The 24,318-nt window shown below is 30.4% G+C and overlaps 1 protein-coding gene across 1 annotated transcript; it reads left to right on the forward strand.

The window, feature by feature from the left end:
- LOC142327614 (uncharacterized) lies at window positions 1–21,794 on the forward strand. Its single transcript, XM_075370814.1, has 6 exons — window positions 1–512; window positions 4,808–4,938; window positions 13,424–13,655; window positions 16,236–16,440; window positions 19,569–19,805; window positions 21,232–21,794. The coding sequence occupies exons 1-6, from the start codon at window positions 324–326 to the stop codon at window positions 21,267–21,269; spliced, it is 1,032 nt and encodes a 343-aa protein (XP_075226929.1). The 5' UTR covers window positions 1–323; the 3' UTR covers window positions 21,270–21,794.
- Window positions 21,795–24,318: the final 2,524 nt, after the last annotated feature.

Below are 24,318 nucleotides of genomic sequence, written 5' to 3' on the forward strand. Positions count from 1 at the left end.
TATTGCTTCAGAGGAGAGGATTAGATGAACGATTTGTAACGTGTATGAGAATGCCATGCCCTGACTGCGACTCGAACCCAGTATCTCTGGATGAAAGGCCGAGACAATACCACTCGTATCAAGGAGGCCGGCTACGAAACAGTTTAGGCGCCAAAAGCGTAACGAATAAATCAAAAACATAACCAATAAATCAACTGTTGGGTTTCACTCTTGTTATTCTATTGGAAATTAAAGTTGAAGTTTAGGTGATTAGTTTTGAAGCCAACATTGTATTATCTGAACATAAGTTAAATTTTTATTATGTTTGGTTTAAATTTTTGACCATGGATGATACTCGCGATTCGTTTGGAATAGTTTCTAGATGTCGTTTTATTTCTAATGGAATTAGATGTTTAAAAATAAAACATCATTTAAGGTTATTTATTGCAGTTTGGCATTCGTGTTATGTTACAATCTTTAATTGTATCGATGAAAAAAATAAACCGTTGTTTAAAGAACAAACTGTAGAAAAGGTATGTTACAAATAATTAGTGATGTACTTATTTCAGAATGTATATAGAATAACATGTCGTATTTAAGGGTTGAAAATAAGTTTAATGTTTTACCCAGGTACTTATATGATTCAAATTATTTTGAGTTACTTGGTAGCATGAATTGCAATTCTTGTATTCATAACTATTATAATAGACATAACTTGAGTCATTATCCTAAGAAAATTAATAATAATTAAATTACTAATTCATTTTAATTATATTTATTTTCTTTAGTAACTACATCCACATATTACCAAAAAGGAATTTTGGAGCAAGTAAAAAATTCCATGAACCTTCCAGATTAAAGACATTGTTGATATCCTAATATATCAGTTGCTAAATATCTTAATTATTCTTGTATAAAAGTGTTTTTTTCAAATTTGACATGTTTTTGCTTGACTAATGGCAGATGTAATCTAAATACTTATTTTATAACAACTAAAACAGTGCAGTAGTTTCATTTATTCTGTTACCATTGCAAACAGGATTTCAATTAATATCTCTGTAGTGTAGTACAAGTGAAGAAGTTTTGCATTCCTATATTGTACTGGTTTACATCAGTTGAAATTTTTTGTTGGTAATATATAAATAAACATACTTGAAAAGAAAGGCCAAACTCTGTGGCAGACCAATAGATTCTTGGCCTTTAATCTGGAAGCCCCGAGTTTGAATCCCAGTTACGCATGACATTTTATTTTTTAATATGCTATAAAAGTATCGATTTTCATGTTCCCATACACATGTTTCTTTGTAAGCATCTGTGATGAATTAATTCATCAATAAAAAAAGGAAATTTTGCCAATGCTTGACTTAATGCAAAACTTGTGCTAATGCAACCAGTCAAAGTAATTTTTTGAATAAATCTCTAAGAAGTTGAAAATGATTTGTTCAATTTTATAACAAATTTGAAATTTCTAAATAACACTGCAATGATCCAAAAGGTAAACTTTAAAAATACACTGAAAGAATGAACATTATTGCAATCTATAGTTTTATCTGTAGGCTCTGAATAAAACTGCAGATGGGATTGCACAGTTTACACATAAGCATTATTACTAATAGACTAACCGTACCTTTCACTTTATTGCAGTGTATTATAATAACCATTTCTTACAAACATTCCATGCTAAGTTAACAAATGCAAAACTGTCATTTTCTACCTAATCTATTTTTCCCAAATCTGACCAATTATTGTGCATCTAAGTTTTTTTTTTTGAATGTAAAGGTTGACATTTGCTGGCATACCAGTAAAACTAAAATGTGTGTGTAAACGCTTGCTGACATCTAAGTTGCATGCAGACATAGATAAAAGCCTTTCTGTTTACTAAAATGTTATTTTATACTTATGTAGTCATATACCAAAACTTTCTGCTGTTAACATCTTATTATTGTCAGAGTTTTCTTCAAACATTTCTAATAGTCTTGTATTCTTCAGATTTTATTTAGTTATCGATTCTGAATGAGAAAAAAATGGATTAGCACACAAATTATTAACTTTTGTAGAAGAATGTAAGCATACAAGTGTAGTACTGGTCTTTATGGTAAGATTTCTTAAAAGTGCCTCACATGGCCCCAGGATTTGTCTCCAAGAAATTCATTTTCTCACTCATATAAATTCTTCACCATAATTTATTTTTTATGTTATAGATCAAATTCTTGACTTCCACCTTTACAATTCTGCAGCTGTTGCTATCTTCTATTATCATTTTCACACTAGTTGAACATTTAAAAAATGAACTTTCTTTGAAGACCAAGTTGTAATAAAAATATATAAATCTTTAGTGTTTGCAAGTTCCATCTTATATCACTACTGGTCACTACTAGTCTAATTAGGTGAAAGAACATTTTGAGATGTTTAGTAAAGTTAATTGTAGTTACAATATCTGAAAAGTAAAATTGTATTGATTGAAAGTTTGTAGATTATTGAATAAAATTTACATAATCCCAAACACACTTTAAGTAACAAAACTTGTTGATTGGAAAGAAGTAGCATTCAACCCATATGTTTTAATTTATTTGTGTAGTTTTGACGACATAAATGATGTAAGATTATGACAAATCACCAATAAAGTAATGATATAGGTAAGGCAAGGTTTACACTTCTTAATACTTTATTGGTCAAATTGGCAATTTTTTTTATTCATTTAATTTATGTGGAAGATTTTTTGTTGTCGCCAAATATTGGATTGTTGTAGCATAATAATTTATAAACCCATGTCATTCTGAAAGCTAACTATTTTTGTCTAAAAATTCAAGAAAATTAATTGGAAACCTTAGAATAAAAAGCAATAAAATTCTGTTATCTTACTAGGTTTTCTCGTAGCGTTTCATCATTATGGCATCTATTACTGCAGGGTAATTCATATTTTAAATAATTATTACTAAAAAAATAATCATAAAATTAAAATCAGTATACCAAGTGGGCCAGAAGTCACTATCCATTGTAAACATTAAGATAATCTTGTTTGTGATCTTCCCATCAATTTTAAATTACCATATTTTGTTTTTATCAGGTAGTTATTGACACCAGAGTGTACTACTATTCAATCAGACATCTGTTGTATACTGCTGTTATGTTCATTGAACATTGTTGATTCTAACTTCTGAAGATGTTTACAACATCTTGTTAGATGTTTACTTAAGAAAGAGTTTTTGCTTTAAAAACCTGGTACAAAGATGGTTATAATTGAGTGGAATAAACATTTCAACATTGTTCCTCCAACATGGAAGGCTGTCTATAATTTAGTAAAAGGTTTTGAGAGAAATGTATCTCAGCAGACTGCCCCAGGTCAGGTAGGCCATCATTAAGTGATAAAACGAAGCTTAAAATTTTACAAGCAGTTATCCAGAGTCCTAAAAATTCTACTCATAGGCTACCTCTTGAACAGAATATTTCTAGAACAGAGAATTTTACATAAGAACAAATTCAAACATTACATACCTCGTCTCATGCATAGCCTACTGTAAGACGATGGTGATCGTAGGCTTCAATTTTGCAAGACAATGTTAAATTAATTAAGAGAAGGTGATGATAATGAATTGTTTTCTAAGATAATTTGGAGTAATAAGGAGGTTTCAAATTAACGGGCCATGTCCACAGACAGCTGTACCTATTGGTATCCTATATTGGTGTACCTATTGAGAACCATGCAGCTGTTTTTAGAGGCAACTAAATCAACCTGGTGTTACTGTTTGGGGTGGTATTTCGTGTTGTGGAGTTATTGGGCCTTGATTTTTTTTTGTTGAATGGAATAGTAATTGGGAGAGGTGCACCTGGAAATATTGGCAACCTATGGCATTCTGGAGCTATAAATGAACTACGACTTCAACTTTACTTTCAAGCTGATGGAGCCTTGACCCATTATGCAACATCTGTGTGAAACATTGTGAGTTATTTGTTGGGAAAGTTACTGGATGGCGAGGAGCAATAGAAATGCTACTCAAATCTTCAGACATTACACCCATGGAGTTTTTCTTTTGGGGAATTGTTAGAGATAAAGTCTATGTACAAAATCATAAATAATTGAGGACTTGAAAGATGCTATTCAAAATATTTTTGAAGAAATAGATTCCAATACATGACTCTGCAAATAACTATGAGTGTCCCAAGTCATCTGCAGAAATGTATTGACAAAATGGGAAACAGTGTAATAAGTAATCATGTAGCTTCAATAAAGTGCTAGTTATGAATTCAATATGTTTTTGTTTTGTATTCAATGACCTTTACGAGAGTAATGAGTTGGCCCATCTGGTATAAATCCATATAAAAAGTAGAAAGACATACTTTTCCAATTTCTTTATTTAATATATTTGTTACTTAGCATCAAGTTATGGGTTTTATGAGTTTGTTAATTAGATGTCAACTTCTGAAAAATCAAAATGTTAAATTAAGAATTGAAAAAATATTATTTTATATTTTTTAGTGTGGGTTTTAAGTAAACTTAACATTCCTCTAGTATCTAAGTCTACTTCAGTATCACAGTATGTGACTTACAAACTTGCATGACCTTTCTTTAACTTTATTGAATAGTTTATGCAACTCTTCTCTTACATTTATTATGTTACTTCCTCTTCTCAAAGTCTTATCTAGCCGTCGTTCACCATAAATTTTGAATGCCACAATCCTCTTTCCTTTTGGGTTATTTGTACAGTCTTTATCCGAATTTATCATTTTTCATCTCACATTCTTTGCTATATTTTTTCTTTTAGTTAGCTATTCTTATTTAGTTGTTTATGGATTAACAGTTAAATTTTGATTTATTTTGGTGATTTAGGATGATTTAAAATTTTCACATCCTATTATCAATATATTTATGACAAATCATTGTATATATGCTGCTGATTCAATTGGTACAATTTATGACTTGCATTATAGAGTCCATCATTTGGATGAAGCTAAAAACAGGTTAGTAAAAAATATTTCATTAGTTTTATAGTCTGTTATGCAGTTAATATAACCTGCTTTTACATTGTAAAACTTATTTTTAATTATAAATTAAGTAAGAATGTTTATGTCAAAGGTAATTAGTAAAAAGATTTTTGAGATACCAGAAATCTCTTGTAATATGGAGAGAGATTGATCTCAAGTATGATGAATTGAATTATAAAAATTGTCTTTATACGTTCAGTTATTTTATATAAAATAAAAAAGATCTTTTAAAACAGTTAAATAGTTTAATATAATTTTAACATTATTGTTGATCTAAAGTAAAAGTTATGAGTGGCCTATTTTTTCTGTCAAAAACTGTTTTTTTGTGTAAGCAGTGTGCATTGTTATATGTGCAACACATTTCAGTTTTTCATATCACATCTTTCTACATCTCAAAAAACCATAATTCTAGATAAAAAAACGTTTTTGTAAATAGTCCGTATGAGATCACAGAACTCATAATCAAAATTCACTTAGAATCTGCTCCACCCTATTTGGTCTTGCCAATTTTAGGTTCTTAAACTTCTGTGACTGATGCATTCTCTCAGCTTTTTCCTGTTAACCTAACTTTTATCACACATTATGATAGAGATGAAATTTTGATCATAGTTATCTGTAGATTCTGTCAAACATCAATACATGGTTGTTGTTGAATGGGGGACAAATTTTGCAGCAATACAGTGTACATTCAAGTTCTCAGTTAAAGTTCTTATCAGACCCTAAACTAATTCCAGCTATTTTATAACTTTGACCTACCGGGTTGGTCTAGTGGTAAAATCAGCGCCTTCCGAAATCAGCTGATTTGGAAGTCTAGAGTACCAGCGTTCAAGTCCTAATAAAGCCAGTTATTTTTACACGGATTTGAATACTAGATCGTGGATACCGGTGTTCTTTGGTGATTGGGTTTCAATTAACCACACATCTCAGGAATGGTTGAACTGAGAATGTACAAGACTACACTTCATTTATACTCATACATATCCTCATTCATCCTTTGAAGTATTATCTGAACGGTAGTAACCGGAGGCAAAACAGGAAAAAGAAAGAAGCTTTTTATAACTTATGAATTGTTCAATGTTAGTCCCCATTTATGAGTGAACTTATAAATTTTTTCCATCAATTGCTTGGGTTTTTTTTTTTTGGTTGGCTTCTTTGAGCAGTTGTCATTTTCAACTGATATTCTACGATCCTCAAAACTTTCATGTAGCTTAAAAACTTGTGTTGGAGCTGAAAAATGCCTTTTAAAACTTTACAGAATCATACAAGGTTAAGTGTTTCAAAGGTTTCGGTTGTCCTGTTTCAAGAAAAGGTGGATCACCTACAATTAATTTTTATTACATTTACCTGTAATTCTATATCTATAATTATCCGTATTTATGATCATTATCCAATGGAACATTCGAGGTCTTTGGTCCCACATTGAAGATGTTAGAGTACTGACTTGCACACTTGAATCACTAATAATGTACTTCCAAGAAATGCATCTTCTCCAACAAGGTGCAGTAACGTTCAGAAACTACTTCTGCGAGAGACAGCTGTCATTTAGAGAGAATGGAAGAGTTGCTGTTTTCATGCAGAATGAGGTATCTGCTACAAGAATATCACTAGATATCCTCAATCCTGCGGTTGCAGTAAACATCTTTATCCCTTCAAATCGCATATCTGCAATTTTTATTTCTCGCCAAACTCTGAGTTCACTGCTCTTGATATATTAAATCTCCTTACACAAATCCTATCACCATCATTAATAGTAGGCAGGAGACTTCAGTGCCCATCATTTCCTGGGGCTCATCTTTCTGCTCCTCTTGAGGAAATATGATAAACAGAGGGAGACAAGACTTGGACCTTTGTCTACTGATTGATGGGTCATACACATTCACTTCCCTATTAGCTAGTACATTGCCCAACATCAACCTCTCCTTATGCTGACTGAGTTTACTCTAGTTTTATTTGATCTGTTTGTGATGACTTTTGCAGCAGTGACCGCAGGCCAATTATTACTGCTTTTGGTGTCGACCCCAAGGTGAACAGGAAGCCATGGAGATGGATTGTTGAAAAGGCAGATTGGAATGATTACCATAAAGCCTTCCCATCACAGTATGATTGTGCAGACGCTCTTGATCAACTTACCTCTTTTACGTTCCTGATACTTGAGAATGCTAATAGATATATCCCACAATCCTAGATGTTCTGTTCCTTGTTGGAATGATTGCCAAAATGCTATTAGCAAACTACAGCAGGCGCTGCACAAATTTAACTGCAGGCCTACAACTGAACATCTGAGTTTGTACCGAGAGGCTGGAGCAGTATGTCATCTGGTATTCTTAGCCACTAAGAGGAAGTCATGGATGAAATACGTGGACACTATCTCGCACATTACTGCCACGTCTGCTGTGGAAAAAGATTCATGCAATTTGTGGATAACCAAAACAAACTATTCTTGGGCTTATTCATGAAGGAGAACTCCTTTCGTCACTTTCTGCAGTGGCTAATATCTTGGCAGATTGTTACCATTCGGTGTTTCTCACTTCATCAAACATGTATGAATTTCAGAAGTACAAGATACAGATGGAAGTATTATTGTTAAACATTGGTGATTCGTCTGGTGAATTAAATGCTTCATTTGCATTTAATGAATTGTCACACACTAAAAAACTCATGTGACATCTCTCCTGGACCTGACAACATTTGTCTTTGTATGCTGTCACACCTTCCTAATTCAGCGCTACAACACCTATTGAATATTTATGTTTTTATTGTCCACACAAGTCTTCCCACCTGTCTATCAGAAACCATAATTGTACCAGTACTTAAACCTGGTAAAGACAAAACATGCCCCTCAATCTACTGCCCTATTTCCTTGACAGCATTTTATTCAAAGTAACAGAGGGAATGGTGAACCACAGGCTTACATGGTACTTATAGAGACATGAACTTTTCTCTCCAGAACAGTGTGGTTTCCAACAAGGACGATCTTCCATTGACCATTTAGTGTCATTGGAAGCAGCTACTCAAAATGCTTTCCTACTCCACCAGCGCCTCATTACTATCTTCTTTGATATCAGAAAGAATACAACACAGCCTGGCCATGTGGTATTCTAAACATCCTCAAAAAATGGGGAGTCAAGGACAATATGCTTGGTTTTATTAGGGGTTTCTTAAATAACCAAACTTTCTGTGTTTCTGTTGTAGATAACTTTATAACTAAACGTCATCTTGGAAAATGGAGTGCCTCAAGGAAGTGTATTAAGTCCCACCTTATTTTCTATAACTATCAACTGTATTACTAAATATGTACAGCCACCTGTTTCATGTTCTTTATTTATTGATGATTTTGCTATATATATTACAACCCGTTCCAACAGCCACAGCAGATAGTCTACTGCAAATAACTACATCTCACCTTGAAGCTTGGTCTAGGGTTACTGACTTCACCTTTTCACCTAAGAAAACAAACTGTTTAGTTTTTCTAGCCTGCAGGACCCTTTTGCTCTGCAAGTTTCTCTCAATTGTTATTTCTCCTGAGGTCAAGTTTTTAGGTTTGTTTTTGATAGCTGCCTTATGTGGGTCAAACACATCAAACAATTAAAAACAAAATGTTCCAAACTTTGGATATGCTGCAAGTCCTTTGCATCACTAATTGGGGAGCTAATCGGTCACGTATATTGCATTTGTATTATTCATTAGTTCGTTCCCATTTAGATTATGGTTGTGTTGCCTACTCTTCAGCGCATTATACAGAGCTTAAAATACTGGATGATGTACATCATGCTTTCCTTCGGCTTAATACAGGTGCTTTTAGATTGCACTGCCCAACCCAGGTCCTACGGGTGCCATGGCACCCTTCGTTTCATCTTTGGTGCCTGTGTCCATTTACCAATTTTTAATACTAATTCATATTTTAAAGTAACATTATATGTTACATCTTGAAAAAAGGATATAAAAAATATATTTTAGCTGTTATATTTTACAGTAGTTCAACAGAAGTAATTCTGCCAGTCTTTGTAATATGTGTTAATTTCTTTGTCATTGTTGTTGACAAATCCATTTCCTTACAACCATGTTTGTAATGGTATAAGTATCTCTAAGATCCTCCTAACAAGGGGGTCTAGCTTGACAGAACAAGCTATCTAATTGTTACTCATCTGGTGGTCTGCTCTCCACTCAAGCATTCTTTGTAATAAATTTCAAACTGACATTCTTTTGAAACTTATTTTCTAAAAAAACAGTTTTTTTTTTCTAGTAATTGTTGCATTATTCACAAAGCCACAGATTTTTCAGACATTAATTAAACTATTGATAGTCATTTCTGGCCAGTTAGTTGTTAATAAATATATACCTAACAGTTTTAAAAGACAGTGAATTTTCTGTTCTTTGGTAAAACTGAGTCCCTTTCATTATTTGTATTTCCTAACATCTATTTTAATAAGTTTTAATGTGATGTTTCTAAAATAGAAACATATGTTTCTTGTGAGAGAGAGTTTTTAAATTAATTTGCTTGTAGGTGTGGCCAGTGAATTTTTGGTTATTTAGGAAAACCAGTGAGTTTCTGTCTTTCAAAGTAATTAAGTCTTCAGCCAATAAGGAGATGAATTTGACCCTGATATGTTATACATTCCACATGTTATCAGTGTTTTTAAAGTGAAGTTCTTTAAATTATGAGATATTATATTAACATAGTATCTAGTGTAGTCTTAACATGGCTAAAAGAACTTACAGCTTTAACAGTGAATGGGAGAATCAATATTGTTTTATTGAATATAGGGGAAAACCTGTGTGTTTATTGTGTAATGCTAGCATGTCTGTTTCTAAAAGAAGTAATATAGAGCAAAATCTTTGACGAACCACAAACTGTTAAATAACAAATTTCCTGTGAATTGTGAACTGATTTAAGTGAAAGACCTTAAATCTAAATTACAATTGCAACAATCTGTGTTCAGGAACCTGTTCAGAACACTAGTTGACAGAAGCTTCTTACAAAATCTGTTACATATTAGCTAAAAGGAAAAAACCGTTTAGTGATTGGGAAGTAATAAAAGAAGTAATGATCACAGCTGCTGAATCTCTGCTCAAAGGTCACAAAGATAAATCTGCACTTATGTCTTCCTTTAAAGGACTACAATTGTCTCATCAAACTGTTGCTAGGTGGGTTAAGTAGATTTCTAATAATTTGTAGTCTCGATGTGAATATTTTTCACTCCAGTTTGATGAAAGTACTGACATGTCTGATATTGTCGAGTTGTATATATTTATTAGAATTATTTTCTATGATTTCAAAATGAAGGAAGCATTTCTCAAACTGTAGCCACTTCATGGTCAACTAGGGGAGTAAGCATATTTAATGCATTCTTTAAATTTGTCAAAGATAGTAACTTTCAAAGCTTGTTGCTATAACAACAGATGTGGTGTCTTATGTGATTGGTAGGGGTGATGGATTTCTATCTCTTTGTACTAAGGATGAATCATTTCCAAAATTTATTTCTTATCACTGCATTATCCACTAGGAAGCTTTATGTGCAAAGGTTTAAAAGTTTGATCATGTCATGAAAGTTGTAACTCGTGTGAACTATATCAGATCGTCTTCTACACATTATCGATTGTTTCAAATTATTTTGAATATATCAGATACTTGGTATGGTGACATAATTCTTCATGAAGATGTATGGTGGCTTAGTATGGGTAAAACACTGAAACAATTCTGCTGTCTGCTAGATGAAATAAGAGATTTTTTGAAATTATCTCCTGGACCATATTTTCATGAACTTAATGATATATCATGACTACTAGATTTATATATCCTGGCAGATATCACGTCAAAATTAAACAAGTTAAATCTTGAATTTCAAGAGAAATATCATAATATTTCAGATATAAGTTTTATAAATGCGTTTGTAAAGAAAGTGAAGTTATGGTTTACATATTTAAACAGAGATTCCCTTTCACACTTTCTAAATTTCAAATGAATTCTAGAAACAGTAAATGACAATGAGTCTGATCTATTATATATAATCAGATAATTATATAATAGTATAACTAATATATTATATATACACTAAATATTAGTTATTTTTAATATTTTGTCTGTGATAGTAGTTGTAAGTAATTTTTTATAGGTAGTTGTGATAGTAGTTGCATATTTTTTTATTTTTAATATTTTTGTTTAAGTTTTTATTTTTGTTATATTTTATATTTTTAATTTTTGTTTACTGGGTGATGATAACATGAAAATATTTTTCACCCCTGAAAAAAAAAAACTTATTCAGATTTATCAGCTACAGCAGATTGGTACTGAGATGAAGTTATAAAATCAAACATTGACTGAACACATCTGCCCATACTGACTCTGCAAACCTGGTAGACTGACTGAGTAGGCTTTAGACCTTAAATGCATTGCACAGCTTCATTGTTGAATATAGTCCAGGAACTTTTTGATACCACCTCATTTGCTTGGTAATATGATTCTTCATACCAGAAAGGGATGAATCTGTTGCATTACACTATCTATATCAGGCTATTATTCTGTGATTGTGTATGAGTACCACCAAATAGAATAAAATTAAACTGATGAATCAGTCTCTGAATAATTATGATACACTTCTAAATTGAGTAGGGCCTTTTATTAACACAATTAAACTATGACTGACTTCATAGTCAAAAATAAAAACAAAAAATTCTGTTTAATCTGTCTTTTTGTGGGTCAATGACAATTTTAATTCACTGTCATAGAGGTTATCAGTAGTCAGTTGCTTCTTAAAATCAAGTAGTGTTATACTCCACTGATCTACAAATTTGCTGGTGTCAAAGAAATTCCAACAGAAGATATCTCTGATCTTGATTAAGAGAACATTAATTTCTTCTTTGTTATTTAAGAGAAATTCATGAAAATAAAATCTTAAAAGATTTTTTAGAGTAAATTGCCGTAGTATACTACAGGTACATCACTTAGGTCTAAAGATCACTCTAGATTGTTGAAACCCTCTTTAGTGTGAATCCACAATGCCTTTAGCATCTTAGTAAGGATTTTACAGTTTGAACATGTAGGTAAAATGTTGATAAATTAAATTTACTTTTCTAAAAAAAGGTGTTTACATCTGAAAGACTGAAATCCTAAATATAAACTACTTTATATGACTCTCTATTTTATTTAAGCTTTTGTAATAAGTTCTATGTAAGCTTTCTAGCAAGCTTTTTTGTAATTTATTTTGTTCTCTGCTACTATCGCAGTACCTTAAAAATGAAAGTTTTGTCTTTTAGATTATGTTACTCCACCCAGTTTGTTTAATTTGCATATTTGTTGTTGATGACATTTACAAGAAGTATCTATTAAATAACAAGATTGATACAATAACTCATCCTTATTTATATTTATTAAAATTGTGATGTTTGTTCCCTTCATTATTGCCCCAGTTGCTCTTACATACCAATGAATTCTTGTTTTCCACTGCTTGAAGGCATGGTGCAGACCAGTTTCTGTTTAATGTTTTAACACATCTGCCGTTCTATTGTTTATTTACTGCAACTAACTCAAAATGTGTTCCTTTAAGCATAGATTAGAATAATGCTCTGGGACCATATCCAGTAAACATGGAGGTTGTTTGATTTTAGCAACGTTTGTCGATCAAAAACAGTTTTTCAAAACTGTTTCGATCTCAGAATCTACTGGAAGTTCGAGGTTTCATTAAAAGTTGTTTGGTTTTTTTTGGGTTGGTATCAAGTTGCAGCATGTCAGTGTAGATTTTCTTGTGCATTCTTTTCTCTGGTGTGAGAATCCTTGGGATCATCTTTACACAAAACGTTTTCATGTTGAGATCCTGTCCAAACATTTTCATGCAGTGTCTGTCAATATACAATGTGCGATACTGAATTGAAATATTAAGTTGTGTTACTCAAACACAAGCATGAGATACTTAGTCTTAATAAAATCATTAAACCATCAATAAAGCATTTTCAAATTCTTCAGTTTTATTAAAAATTTCAAATTTTTTAACTTAGCATTTTTCTGTTATGCAACTGTAGTAAACAATGACTCGATCAACTGAATGACCAAAAGGGTTGATGTTTATCATGTAGATTCAGACATGTCCAAGATATCTACCAAAAAGTTCATAGTCAGTTTTCACTACTCTCTTAAGAGATAGAAACATAATCATCTGATTTAACAGATATCTTTGTGTATTACATTACTGAATTTAAGCATTGTGATACTGTATTGATAGATACCACATATCTTACGAAAGGACTGTCTCCAAAAGGAAATAAAAAATGATTGTTTTTGTAATTTTTACTTGTGTCAAGCATTAATAGCCTGGTGTATTTTTTGGCAAAATGGTTATGACAATCAAAGCCAATGCTGTTACACAAAAAAATAAGATAAGAAATTGTTTTCCAATTAAATTTTACTTAATTTGTTGTGTAAATAAATTTTGTACTTGATTATTGTAAAATCTTTTGTTATTTTTAGGTGTTCCAGTGATGTAGACATGTTTGATTTATCTCCAGGTTGTCTGTTTGGTTGGGTACAATCTAAGACAGGGATTTTAAGTCAGTGTGATACATTACTTGCTATTTCAGCTTTTAAAGAGAAGTTTATTGCCATTTCAGTTTTTTCTGAGAATTTACTAGGACATGTTTACATGCTAGATACATTTTGTTGTTTGTATACTGTTACTCTTTTAGAAGCTGCTGTTGATAAGGTAATTATTATTAATAATATTTTCAAATAAAATAATTTTTAATGAGTTCACTAATTAAAAATATGTTGTTTTTTTTTTTTAATTTACATTTCTGTTTACTTTCATATGATGAAGATAGCAGAGAGGGTAGCTTTAGTAAATTTGTAATGTTTTTGTTCGTGATGGTTGGTGGTGAAAATCATTTGAATCTATACATTTTTAATGATAAACCAAATTTATTTTCATATAACATTTTAAAAGCTCACATCATAATACATTCAGTCATTTTTGTGGCCATTTTTAGTAACTGATGCTACTGTTTTCCACTCTGGTATCAGCTGAACTGATTGATGATAGCTTCGAATATAGAATAACTGAATAATAATTGTAATGAAACAAACGGAAAAAATCATAACTAAAAATATATTGGTGCTGGAAGGATGAAACAAAAACCAATTTATTCATATTTTCTCAAGGTAAGAGATTGGTTCAGTGGTTTATTTACCTATCTCTCTTCTTTCCATGAGAAAATTACCAATAAAGTTGAACACGAAAAATGATGAAATTTCACTTTTGGTAATTTTTTTCAAGAGGCAGGAATGGCATACTCAGTTTGAATTATTTTTTTATATGTAGGTATATGTTAGTAGTTTTACGATAAATAATATTAATAGTGATATACTTTCTCCTAAATATTTATGAATTTTTTAAAACTATTTTTTTTTTAATTCAAATTTTGAGATTTCAATGAGTAGCATACATATTTTTTCAAGAATTTGTTTTTATATTGGTTTATTTTTATAAACACTATTAAAGAAAAATAAATTGTTGCAAAATTTTAATTATTCTTCTGTGAAAGAGCCTGTTTTTGTAGCAATGGAAGTTTATTATTTTTCAGATACCTTATTTATTTTAAATTTTAATGCTGATGGTCTTTGATCTGTGCTTAATTTTTTGAATTTTGATGGAGGTGATACACCCAAAATGCTGCAAGCAGCATCCAATTGTTCAACATTATGATGTGGGGCAGTGTATTGTATTGCTCTTGGTTTTTGCATTCATATAGTACTTTGTTCTGCTTAGAAAAAATACTTTTGAAATGGTTAACATGAAGAGACTTTCCAGGAACTAAATTTAAATTTGGAAAAATATGTTATTTAAGAGCTTGCTCTAATGTTATTTGCCTTGGTTAGGTTAGGTTAGGAAGTTTTCTTAATTGTTTTTTTTTTTATGATTTCTCAAAAGGTCACAGCAGAACTGCCCATACAGGTGACTGAATTTTGACAAAAATGTTTTTTCATGATATTTACAAATAGTGACATTTGAATTAACATGTAAAAAAATAAGTTGGTTTTCATCACTAAATTCACAAATTCAGGTCACTGACTAATGTCAGACTGACCAATCTTTAACTGCAAAGCTAAATGTTGCAACAAGCATAAATGAGCATGTTGCAACATGAATGTTCCGGATGACTGGAAATTACTTAAAGCGCTTGTTATAACATTAACACTGCATTTGAACGGTTCAAATAAGTCTTTTTCAACTATAGTAATAAGTATAAAAATATTAAAATGCCAAGAAGACAAGAAACCCCCTTGGAGCACTTAATTATTTGAGTCAAAATGGTATCGCTTGTAACAGGTTTTTCATGATTCTTGAGAAGTTATTACTTTTTTTTAGTACAATACACAAGGAACTTTTTTATTTGTCATAAACATCTACAAAAACACTGCAAGTTGTGCAAATTTGGGATTTTTATCACCAGCCCTATCAGAGTTATTTGAAGCCAAAATTTGAATTTAAAAAAAAAATTAGTTTTCAAAAATTCATAAAACTTAAGGGGTAAGTATATAAAACCAATAATACTATTTATGGTAAAACTGCTAACATACATCTACATATAAACAAATAATTCAAACTGTGTATGCCATCCCTGCCTCTTGAAAAAATTATCTAAAGTGAAATTTCATCGTTTTTCATGTTCAACTTTATTGGTAATTTTCTCATAGAAAGAAAACAGATAGGTAAATAAACCAGTGGACCAATCTTTTACATAGAATAAATTGCTTTTTGTTTCATCCTTCCAGGACCAACAGTTTTCTAGTGATGATTTTTTTCTGTAAACCCTTACAACCACAGAAATAGATGTGCACACCGTAACAAAAATGGTCACCACAGGTAAACTGCATGAATGAAAAATTAAAAAAAATAATTTTAAGGTCCTGAAACATGTAGGAAACAATTGGGTAAGTTAAAATTTTTTATGAATTGATCAAGCAATCAGCTTATGGTTTTTTGGTTCACTTCAAATGGATTGACCCTACATTGAAATGAAGTGACAATAAAAGCTGAGCAACAAACAATAATTTTAGTATATATTCATTATATTTATATATTAATAAAATCTAACAAATGTGTTCATTCTGAGGTAATAAAAAGAAGGAAGATTTGTTGATAAGTATGAAATAAAGCAGTTTTTGTAGTTTACACAAAAGTAATACTGCTATCTGTGGACTGTAGTTTCATTCCGACAGGGCATAGGTTTCATCATAATAAAATTTATCTTCCATTTAAGACTGTAAAGTTGTATTATTTCAGGTTGTGTTTACATGCATTGATGTTCCATTGTCTGAAGAATTAAAACAACAATATTTCCCATTTTTAAATGAGAATGATGTGGAAATTCCTGTTATTGGATTAAATTGTGGACAAGCTTTGGCTTTTTCCATTACACAACAGTCTGATCAGGCTCATACAGTATTTTCTTCATTACAACCTATTGTAGCTATTGATTATAACTTTGGTAATAGGTATATCCTTTTCTTTTTATGTTACTGCATGTTTAGTTTATGGAGTTTATTTTAGTTGAAAAATAAGAGCAATTGTTTCTGTGAATGTGTACTGGAAAGTCCCCTGTGTTCCAAAATTTAAAAAACAAATTATAAAAAAAATATAAAATATGTAGATTATAAAAAAATTGGAAAACATGTGCATATGTGTATGTGTGTGTGTGTTTGTGTGTAATGTAACTGACTTATTCATGACATAATTGTGGGAATTTAACTTTATGAACTTGCTTTCATCAGGAGTGGAATTGAACTGACTGTACAAAGAAACAGGAAACTGGAAGACTAGTGAAAATATAAAGTTTAAAACTATCACATTTGAAGTAAAAATTGCTAAGGTTGAATCTGATAGAGAAATAAAATTACTAAATTTAGAAAAATCCCCTTTTTGAATGATGTAGTGTGCTGATGGTGAACCCCAAGATGAAGTGCAATAATAATAATAGCAAAGTATAAAATTGAAATCCTGTCAAGTGATCAGAAAGCTAGATCATTTGGTCTTATGATTGACCCTTCTGATAACGGCCTAAAACATTGATATGACAATAAAAATATATGTTAATATTTTTATCGAATGTAAAAATTTTTCTATATCATACTGCAAAATTGGTTCAGTAAATAAAATCTAAATCATATATATAAATGTATGTATGGAATGAAAAGTTAGTATATTTTAACAAAGTACCTTTTAATTTTTTTCTTTCTTTATTCAGTAAAAAAAATTGAAAACCATAAAATATAATAAATTTGGAAATTTAACTGCATAATTGGCAAGTACACTCACTATCTTATAAGAAGAAGCAAACTTGAATTTCAAAAAAATTAAATCCATGGGTTCCAAGGGTTATAACCATTTAACATTTATAATAGAGATTGAAGAAATCTCTACAAACCTAATTCCTATTGAAAAAAGAATAATGACTTCTGAATTTTTTTAATTGATAGTTAACAGTATATTATTGAAATAAAATCAAAATAGAAGTAAATTTAATAAAAAAGTAATAAAGAGGGAATTCCAGCCAAAGGGAGAGTGTTTATTCCTTCACAGATTACAACCGGACATGAAGAACCAACTACCATTATAGAGGTAACCTGCACAAAATAACCTATTCTAAAACTGTACTTATGTTCTGTGTGCAACAATATAGAAGTATGTGAAATGTACCTCTACGATATTGTAGTGCATAAGGTACATTTGTACAGAGCTGGAGAGAGGATGATGTGTGTAGCATCATTTAGGATTATTGGTCTTTCTGTTATTCGTTGATCAAAAACAGATTATGTATCCACTTTTGTCTGTTTTTTTTTAACAGTACCTACTGATGAACTCGAATGCTGATCTCTTGTTTAAAAATTTTTTTACGTAAATAACCAACCCAAACCACCAAAAATTAAGTTATGATTCTTTTTTAGTATTTATTGATGTATGATAAATTCAAAACTGTCTACAAATATGAAGGTTTTTTTGGATTTTTTGCTCTGAAAGACCACTTAAGAATTTTATGCAGTATAAATTAAACACCTACATTATATCTCAGCTAAGCTGATTGTAGACAAACATTACACATGTATGGTAAGGATTTATTCCAAAGTCTATTCATATGATTGCACCACAAACTGAAATAATCTTGATTTACAAACTGTAATATCTATCAACTGTAATAATACCACTAAAATTATATTATTATTATTAATAATAAAGTATTCTTAATATCTTAGACAAAATGTGTTAAAATGTCTATTTATTACATTTTTTTAATGTTTAATGATACACTAATTTAAATATGTAAAGATGAAGTAAATTTTAAAATAAATATTTCCAAACATTTAATTCTTTTGATCAGAAGGAATATGCTTTTATTTTAGGTTCACTAATTTTAAGCATGTAATTAATTGTGTTGATCTATTACCTTTCTGATTCTCATTATTAGGATAGTTATCAGATTTTAACTCTTTTGCTGCTTACCTGCCGATCTTTAAGGTGGTTCCTACTTACTTTACCTGCAATTCTGTTGTTATTTGATCCTCATTTCTTTTACTTGCTAATAATAGTGATAGTTATCTGTATTAAACACTTAAATATGTACCATACAATTTATATCTCAAAATTATTCTTTTACACAGATAATCCCTCTGGATTTTAGATTGTTTGAGAAATTGTAAAACTTCTAATTAACAAAAGAAAAACAGAATAAGTAAATTGATAATTCGAACAATATTATAAATTAAAACAAAACTAAAAGTTGGCCAACAGCCAATGTTAATTATTAAACTGTTTAATAAAATAAAAGTTCATGTCTTTTTACAATTCATGTCATTTTTACAATACATGTCTTATTTTTAGAATAATTCATGTCTTTTTTACAATATTTAACTAGTTGCTACCAACTATTCCTTTTTAGGTAACCCTGCAGCTCATTTTTTCCATTGTCTCTTTCAATACCACAATCTAAATTTTCATAGCTCTGGGCACATCACCAAAAATTCTATTATATGTTCTTCCCTCACATTACATACTGAACACACTTTAGAATTACTTGTTCATGAATATTTGTTTAAATACAAAATTTCTGTTCTTGCTTTAAAACACAAATTTATTAAACTGTGATTTTAATGGCAATTACTACTATATTTATCACTTGATATAGACTTTTAAAATTAGTTATGTTGAAATTGAAGGAAACTTTGATATATTTGTATCTTCATTATTTTTTTTTTTTTTTTTTTATAATGGGGTACCTCTTTTCCATCAATTTTACATCTTCTTAAATCCTTATGAGGTAGATAACCTCGTGTTTAATTTCATTATAATTTTATACTCTATATTCTGCCTGCAGAATATAAAGTATATTTTTACACTGCAGAGTGTAAAAAGAACTTACAGGATGTGTAACTCCTGTTTCCCAGAATTGTCAAACTTTTCTTATCCTTTTCTTTAACTGTTATCATTTTTCAAACATTTTCCATTGTTGAAAATGAAGTGAGGTGTAATGTAGGTGTTTTCATTGGAAAGAAAAGTAGCTGTTTTTATCACTCATATTTGTTAACCGTTATAATTGCTTACCAATAGTGGGATATTTTCCAGATAAAGAACTGCAAAAATGTTCTTCAATTCTTGTGCTGGTTTCATCTGGACTTTTAATAATGCTAACTGGAAAAAGTTCTCAACTGTTGTACATATCAGCCCCAGTATATATTGCATTATTTAACAGGAATCAATCAATTCTTGTTTCTTCTGATGGAGCAGATTTTATGTTAGCCAAAATAAAATTTGATGATACTGGTGTAATTCAAGAATCTAGTATAAAGTCTAAAGTGAAGGGTGAGATTTTTATATTATGTATCTTTTATTTAGCTCATTATTTTTATTCATTTTGTGAGCACCATTTCAATATTTTTTACTTACAATGGTTTTATATTAACAGAAATATGTAAAATGAACTTAAAAAAATAAAACTAACTTTAAATACACTTTTAATTATTTTAACAGTTACTAATTGCTTTAATTAAAAGTAAATATTTGTTAAAATAAAATAATTTGTTAATTTTAAGCTATATTTTATCATGAATTAATTTAAATAAATATAAATATAAAATATAAATAATACTAATTTATAGTAGTATTTTTTTTCTTATTTAATTAGTGATATTAAATATTAATAATACTAATTTTAATATAATTTGGTGCTCTAATTTGACATGGATCTAAGAAATAATAAGACTAAAAATATAAAAAGTCTTATTTTCACTTTTATTTTTTAAATGTTAATGTTATTCAAAAATGTTATGTTTAACTTTTATTTAAAATATGAGTAGGGTTACTAAACAACCAACCATTCATATGTAAAAAATCATTGACAAGAAATTTAAAAATTGAGAAACCTATTTGGGTTTTAATAAAAATAAATGCAGAAATGATGTTAACATAAAATTATTTATCCCAACTAATTTTCTTGTAATATTACTGGAAATACTTTTAATATTAAAATTATTTCAGGTTATGTATGTATCATTACACTAAACAGTCCAGTACTAATTGATTATTTATAACAAAGTATCTTCATGTTACAAGGTCTGTTCAGAAAGTAACTGAACTTCATATCTTAGAGAAATTTTAGAACTAGTAATTAACAAAAGAAAAGCAGAAAAAATGTAAAAGAAAAATTATAATTCCAACAATATTATAAAGTAACAAAACAAAGATTTTTTAATTTTTATTGTTAATTTTACAAATTGTTAGTCCTTGTCCCCTTCAAAGTACTCCCATTCCCTATTCACACAATTTTTCCAGCAGTGTTTCCACTTTACGAAGCAGTCCTGAAGCCAATTTAATTTTGGAAATAACAAAATATTACAAGGAGGCGGCAGGTCTGGTGAGTAGTGAGGCTGAAGGGGGACAATCATCTCATTTTTGACATAAACTGGTGAATTGACAAAGCTGATTATGTAGGCACATTGTTGCAGTGAAGGAACCATGAGTTGTCTTGCCACAATACTGGTTTCTTTTTGTGAATTTTTTCATGTACTGTTGTAAACGCCTTGATAGTACGCACAATTCCATTGAAATTGAAAAAAACAGAGCATCACTTTGACATTGGATTGAGACGACGTCCTTTCTTGGGGCTTGGAGTTCCTTTGCTAATCCAAATAAGCAAATTAGAGATACAATTTATTTTTATTTAATAAATTTTACAAAAAATCATAAACATATTTACTTTATAACATTCATGTTTTGCTTTTTATTACAGCAAGTAAATTTACTACAACTGGAAGAGGAAGTGCTTGATATTAGTAATGGTGATATTGAAAAAGATCCGTTAGCAATTGAAGAGACTGACTTAGTTAAATCAGAAAATTGAAAAGATGAAAATAAAGTGGTAAGGGTATTAGATTTTACATACAGTGGAACACCAATTATTCAGATGGACCTTTGCAAGGCCAAATTTGGATAATTGTAAAGGACAATTTAAAAAAGTTTCATCATATATACTGCAGATATCATTTTAATGTTTAATAGATAAGACACTAAGTAAAAAAAATAAAAAAGTAAATGTATTTCCGTAAAATTAAGAAGAAATTTGGAACATATGTACAATGTAAGAAAAAAGAGATATAGTAATACGGTACAATGTGTAGAAATTTGCTTTTATAATTAGTTTTACAGAGGCTGGTATCTATTTGTTTTTGCTAAATGAATACAGAAACGTCAATTGAAAAACTCAGTAAAATAAATATCAATAAAAATAATTTACATTGAAGCAAAGATTTATTTTTTTAAATAATGTATTGGTTTTTTTTTTTTACATCTGGAAAATTGGCATCCTACTGTATTTTTCATTGTTATTACTTTATTTGTAAATTGTAAATTTTGGATTACATGCAGTTCATTTCTTAACTCATATATATACACATATATAAAAAATGTTTTTGGGTCCATGGCAATCTTTAATGATATTTTTTATTTAATAAATTCTTCTTTGTTTACATTTACACATTAATTTTAAGCTTTTTACATTTCATTTTTTTAAAATTGTTTGTTAATAAAATTAAAATATTTTAAAACTTTCAGAACAAATATTTTGTTCAGTCAAGAGAATGAAAACGTATTCCAATCTTATGATTAAAATTGATGTATGTATATATACACATTAATCAATTATATAATATATAAATATATTTATTTATTTATTAATATCACATTTGGGTGTAACATTTAAGATCAGACTTTCTAAATTTTCTTCAAAGTAACTTTTACTAAAGTCAGATTGAGCCTCCACAGATTGTTCCACATATAGCTGTTGGCTATATGTGGAACAAACATGAGAAAATTGTCTGGTGAACTGAATCTAAACAAACTTCATAGCTTCATTTATCATCAAATCACACCTCACTAGATCACATCTAGAGTTGTAACTCAGGACCTAGTCTCACTACAGGTGACCCCTTGACAGTCAACCATGAATGGTCTTTTAAGAAATACTCCACCGTCTGAACTAAACAACACCAGAGTTCAGAGAAGGCAGCATTTGGATATGGTGGGCTGCCATTTAAAAGATAACATGCAATCGGAGGACTGGAATGCCTCAACACTACATACACAAATAACAAAAATACAAAGTCCAAAGTCAAACCAAAGCAAATGACCTACATTTCCATACACAATCTACGCTCACTGATGCAGACTGGTAAACTAAAAATAATAACTGGCCAAATTGACCACCGCAAAATTCTCATCATGGGTCTGCAAGAAGTAAGAAACACTGACAATGGCATGGAATCTCAGTAATTATAGAGTCTACAAAGTTATACCTGGATAGAAGTGGTGAAAAATGTCCCACAGTTTGGAACAGGCTTTTTAGTCAGCCTCAAAGTAATAAACTCCATACAAGGATTCAAGTCGCAGTCCCCAAGAGCCTTACCACTCAACCCAAATAAATGTAATAAAATCGACACTATAGTAAATGCCCATGCATCCACTAATAATAAAAATAACTCTCCAAAAGACCATTAGGAAACAGAAATGTTCTTGGATCTGCTCGACCTAACTATAAATAACATCCTCAAAAATCATCTTAAACAATTAATTGCAGTTTTCAATGCTCAACTAGGCAGAGAAAGAAGATATCATGACGTCATCGGGAAATCCAAAAGAAAACAAAAATGAACAGAGGCTCGTCGATTTCTGCAGAAACTACAACCTTATCTCAAAATCCACATATTTCAAGAGGAAAACTCAAAACATGGAAACATCTTGACTACACTAAAGGAGATTGGCAACTGGACTATGTCTTCATGGATAAACACCACCTCAAGGAGATCTGCAATGTAAAAGTCCTCAGAGGAGTAGACACAGGCTTAGACCACTATGTAGTCAAAATTAAATTTACTTCTCAAAGAAAGCAACAAAACCAAGCCCCTAAAACTAAAAGAAAATTGAATCCTACCCAACTGATCAAGAGTGAAAATGACCAAAAAGCAATAGAAAAAAGTAACAGTCATAGGTACACTCGAATATCTAGTTGATAACATTAAACAAATCACAGAAGAATTAGCTCCAATAAAATCCTGTAAAAAACATCAATGGTGACGAACAGTGAAAAAAGACATCGAGCATGGCTATTTTACCAATCCCAAAAATCAGAAATATACTTCTAAAATCTAGTAAAACAAAGAAAAGAAACCATCCGAACCCGAAGGAGAATAAAGAGACAATATAAGGACACACTGAAATCAATAGAAGAATTCAATTAAACACAGTCGAGAGACTAGTACAAAATCTCCAAAAATACCAACCCCAACCCCAAACCCTGCTAATAAAGAATGAAAATGGTAAGCTGGTCCTTAATAATAAAAACTGTTTGGAAATCGTAGCTAAATATTTCAACAAACTCCTAAAACTGACAGAATTCCTAAATTTCAACACTAACACCCCAATAACAACACAACCATCATAACATCTACTCTCCCTCAATAAAAGAAATCTACCTAGCACTGGGTGAGATGAAGAATTACAAAGCGGCAGGAGAAGATCAAACTTTTGTAGAGATTTGGAAACTTGCCAGAAGATCAGCAAAAATTGCACTTCATCAATAGCTTGTCAACATGTGGTTCAATGAAGAATTACCAGAACACTGGACGACAACCCTCATCCATCCGCTACACAACAAAGGGGACAAAACGACCCTAACAATTACAGGGGAATGTCACTCGCAACATAAAAAATTCTTTCAAGAATAATCTTCAGCAGGATCGGTCCACAACTCGAGAAAGAACTAGGAGAATACCAGGAAGGTTTCAGAGCCTGGAGGAGTTGTCCAGACCAGATCATGAGTCTC

This window comes from Lycorma delicatula, chromosome 7, assembly GCF_047948215.1.
Source record: "Lycorma delicatula isolate Av1 chromosome 7, ASM4794821v1, whole genome shotgun sequence".
In the NCBI taxonomy this organism is placed as follows: Eukaryota; Metazoa; Arthropoda; class Insecta; order Hemiptera; family Fulgoridae; genus Lycorma; species Lycorma delicatula.

Excerpts from the sequence above, each read along its gene's own strand:
- LOC142327614 (XM_075370814.1), top strand. The coding sequence starts at position 324 with ATGGATGATACTCGCGATTCGTTTGGAATAGTTTCTAGATGTCGTTTT. Across the intron at positions 513-4,807 it reads AAGAACAAACTGTAGAAAAG|GATGATTTAAAATTTTCACA; the intron begins GTATGTTACAAA and ends TTGGTGATTTAG. Across the intron at positions 13,656-16,235 it reads TAGAAGCTGCTGTTGATAAG|GTTGTGTTTACATGCATTGA; the intron begins GTAATTATTATT and ends GTATTATTTCAG.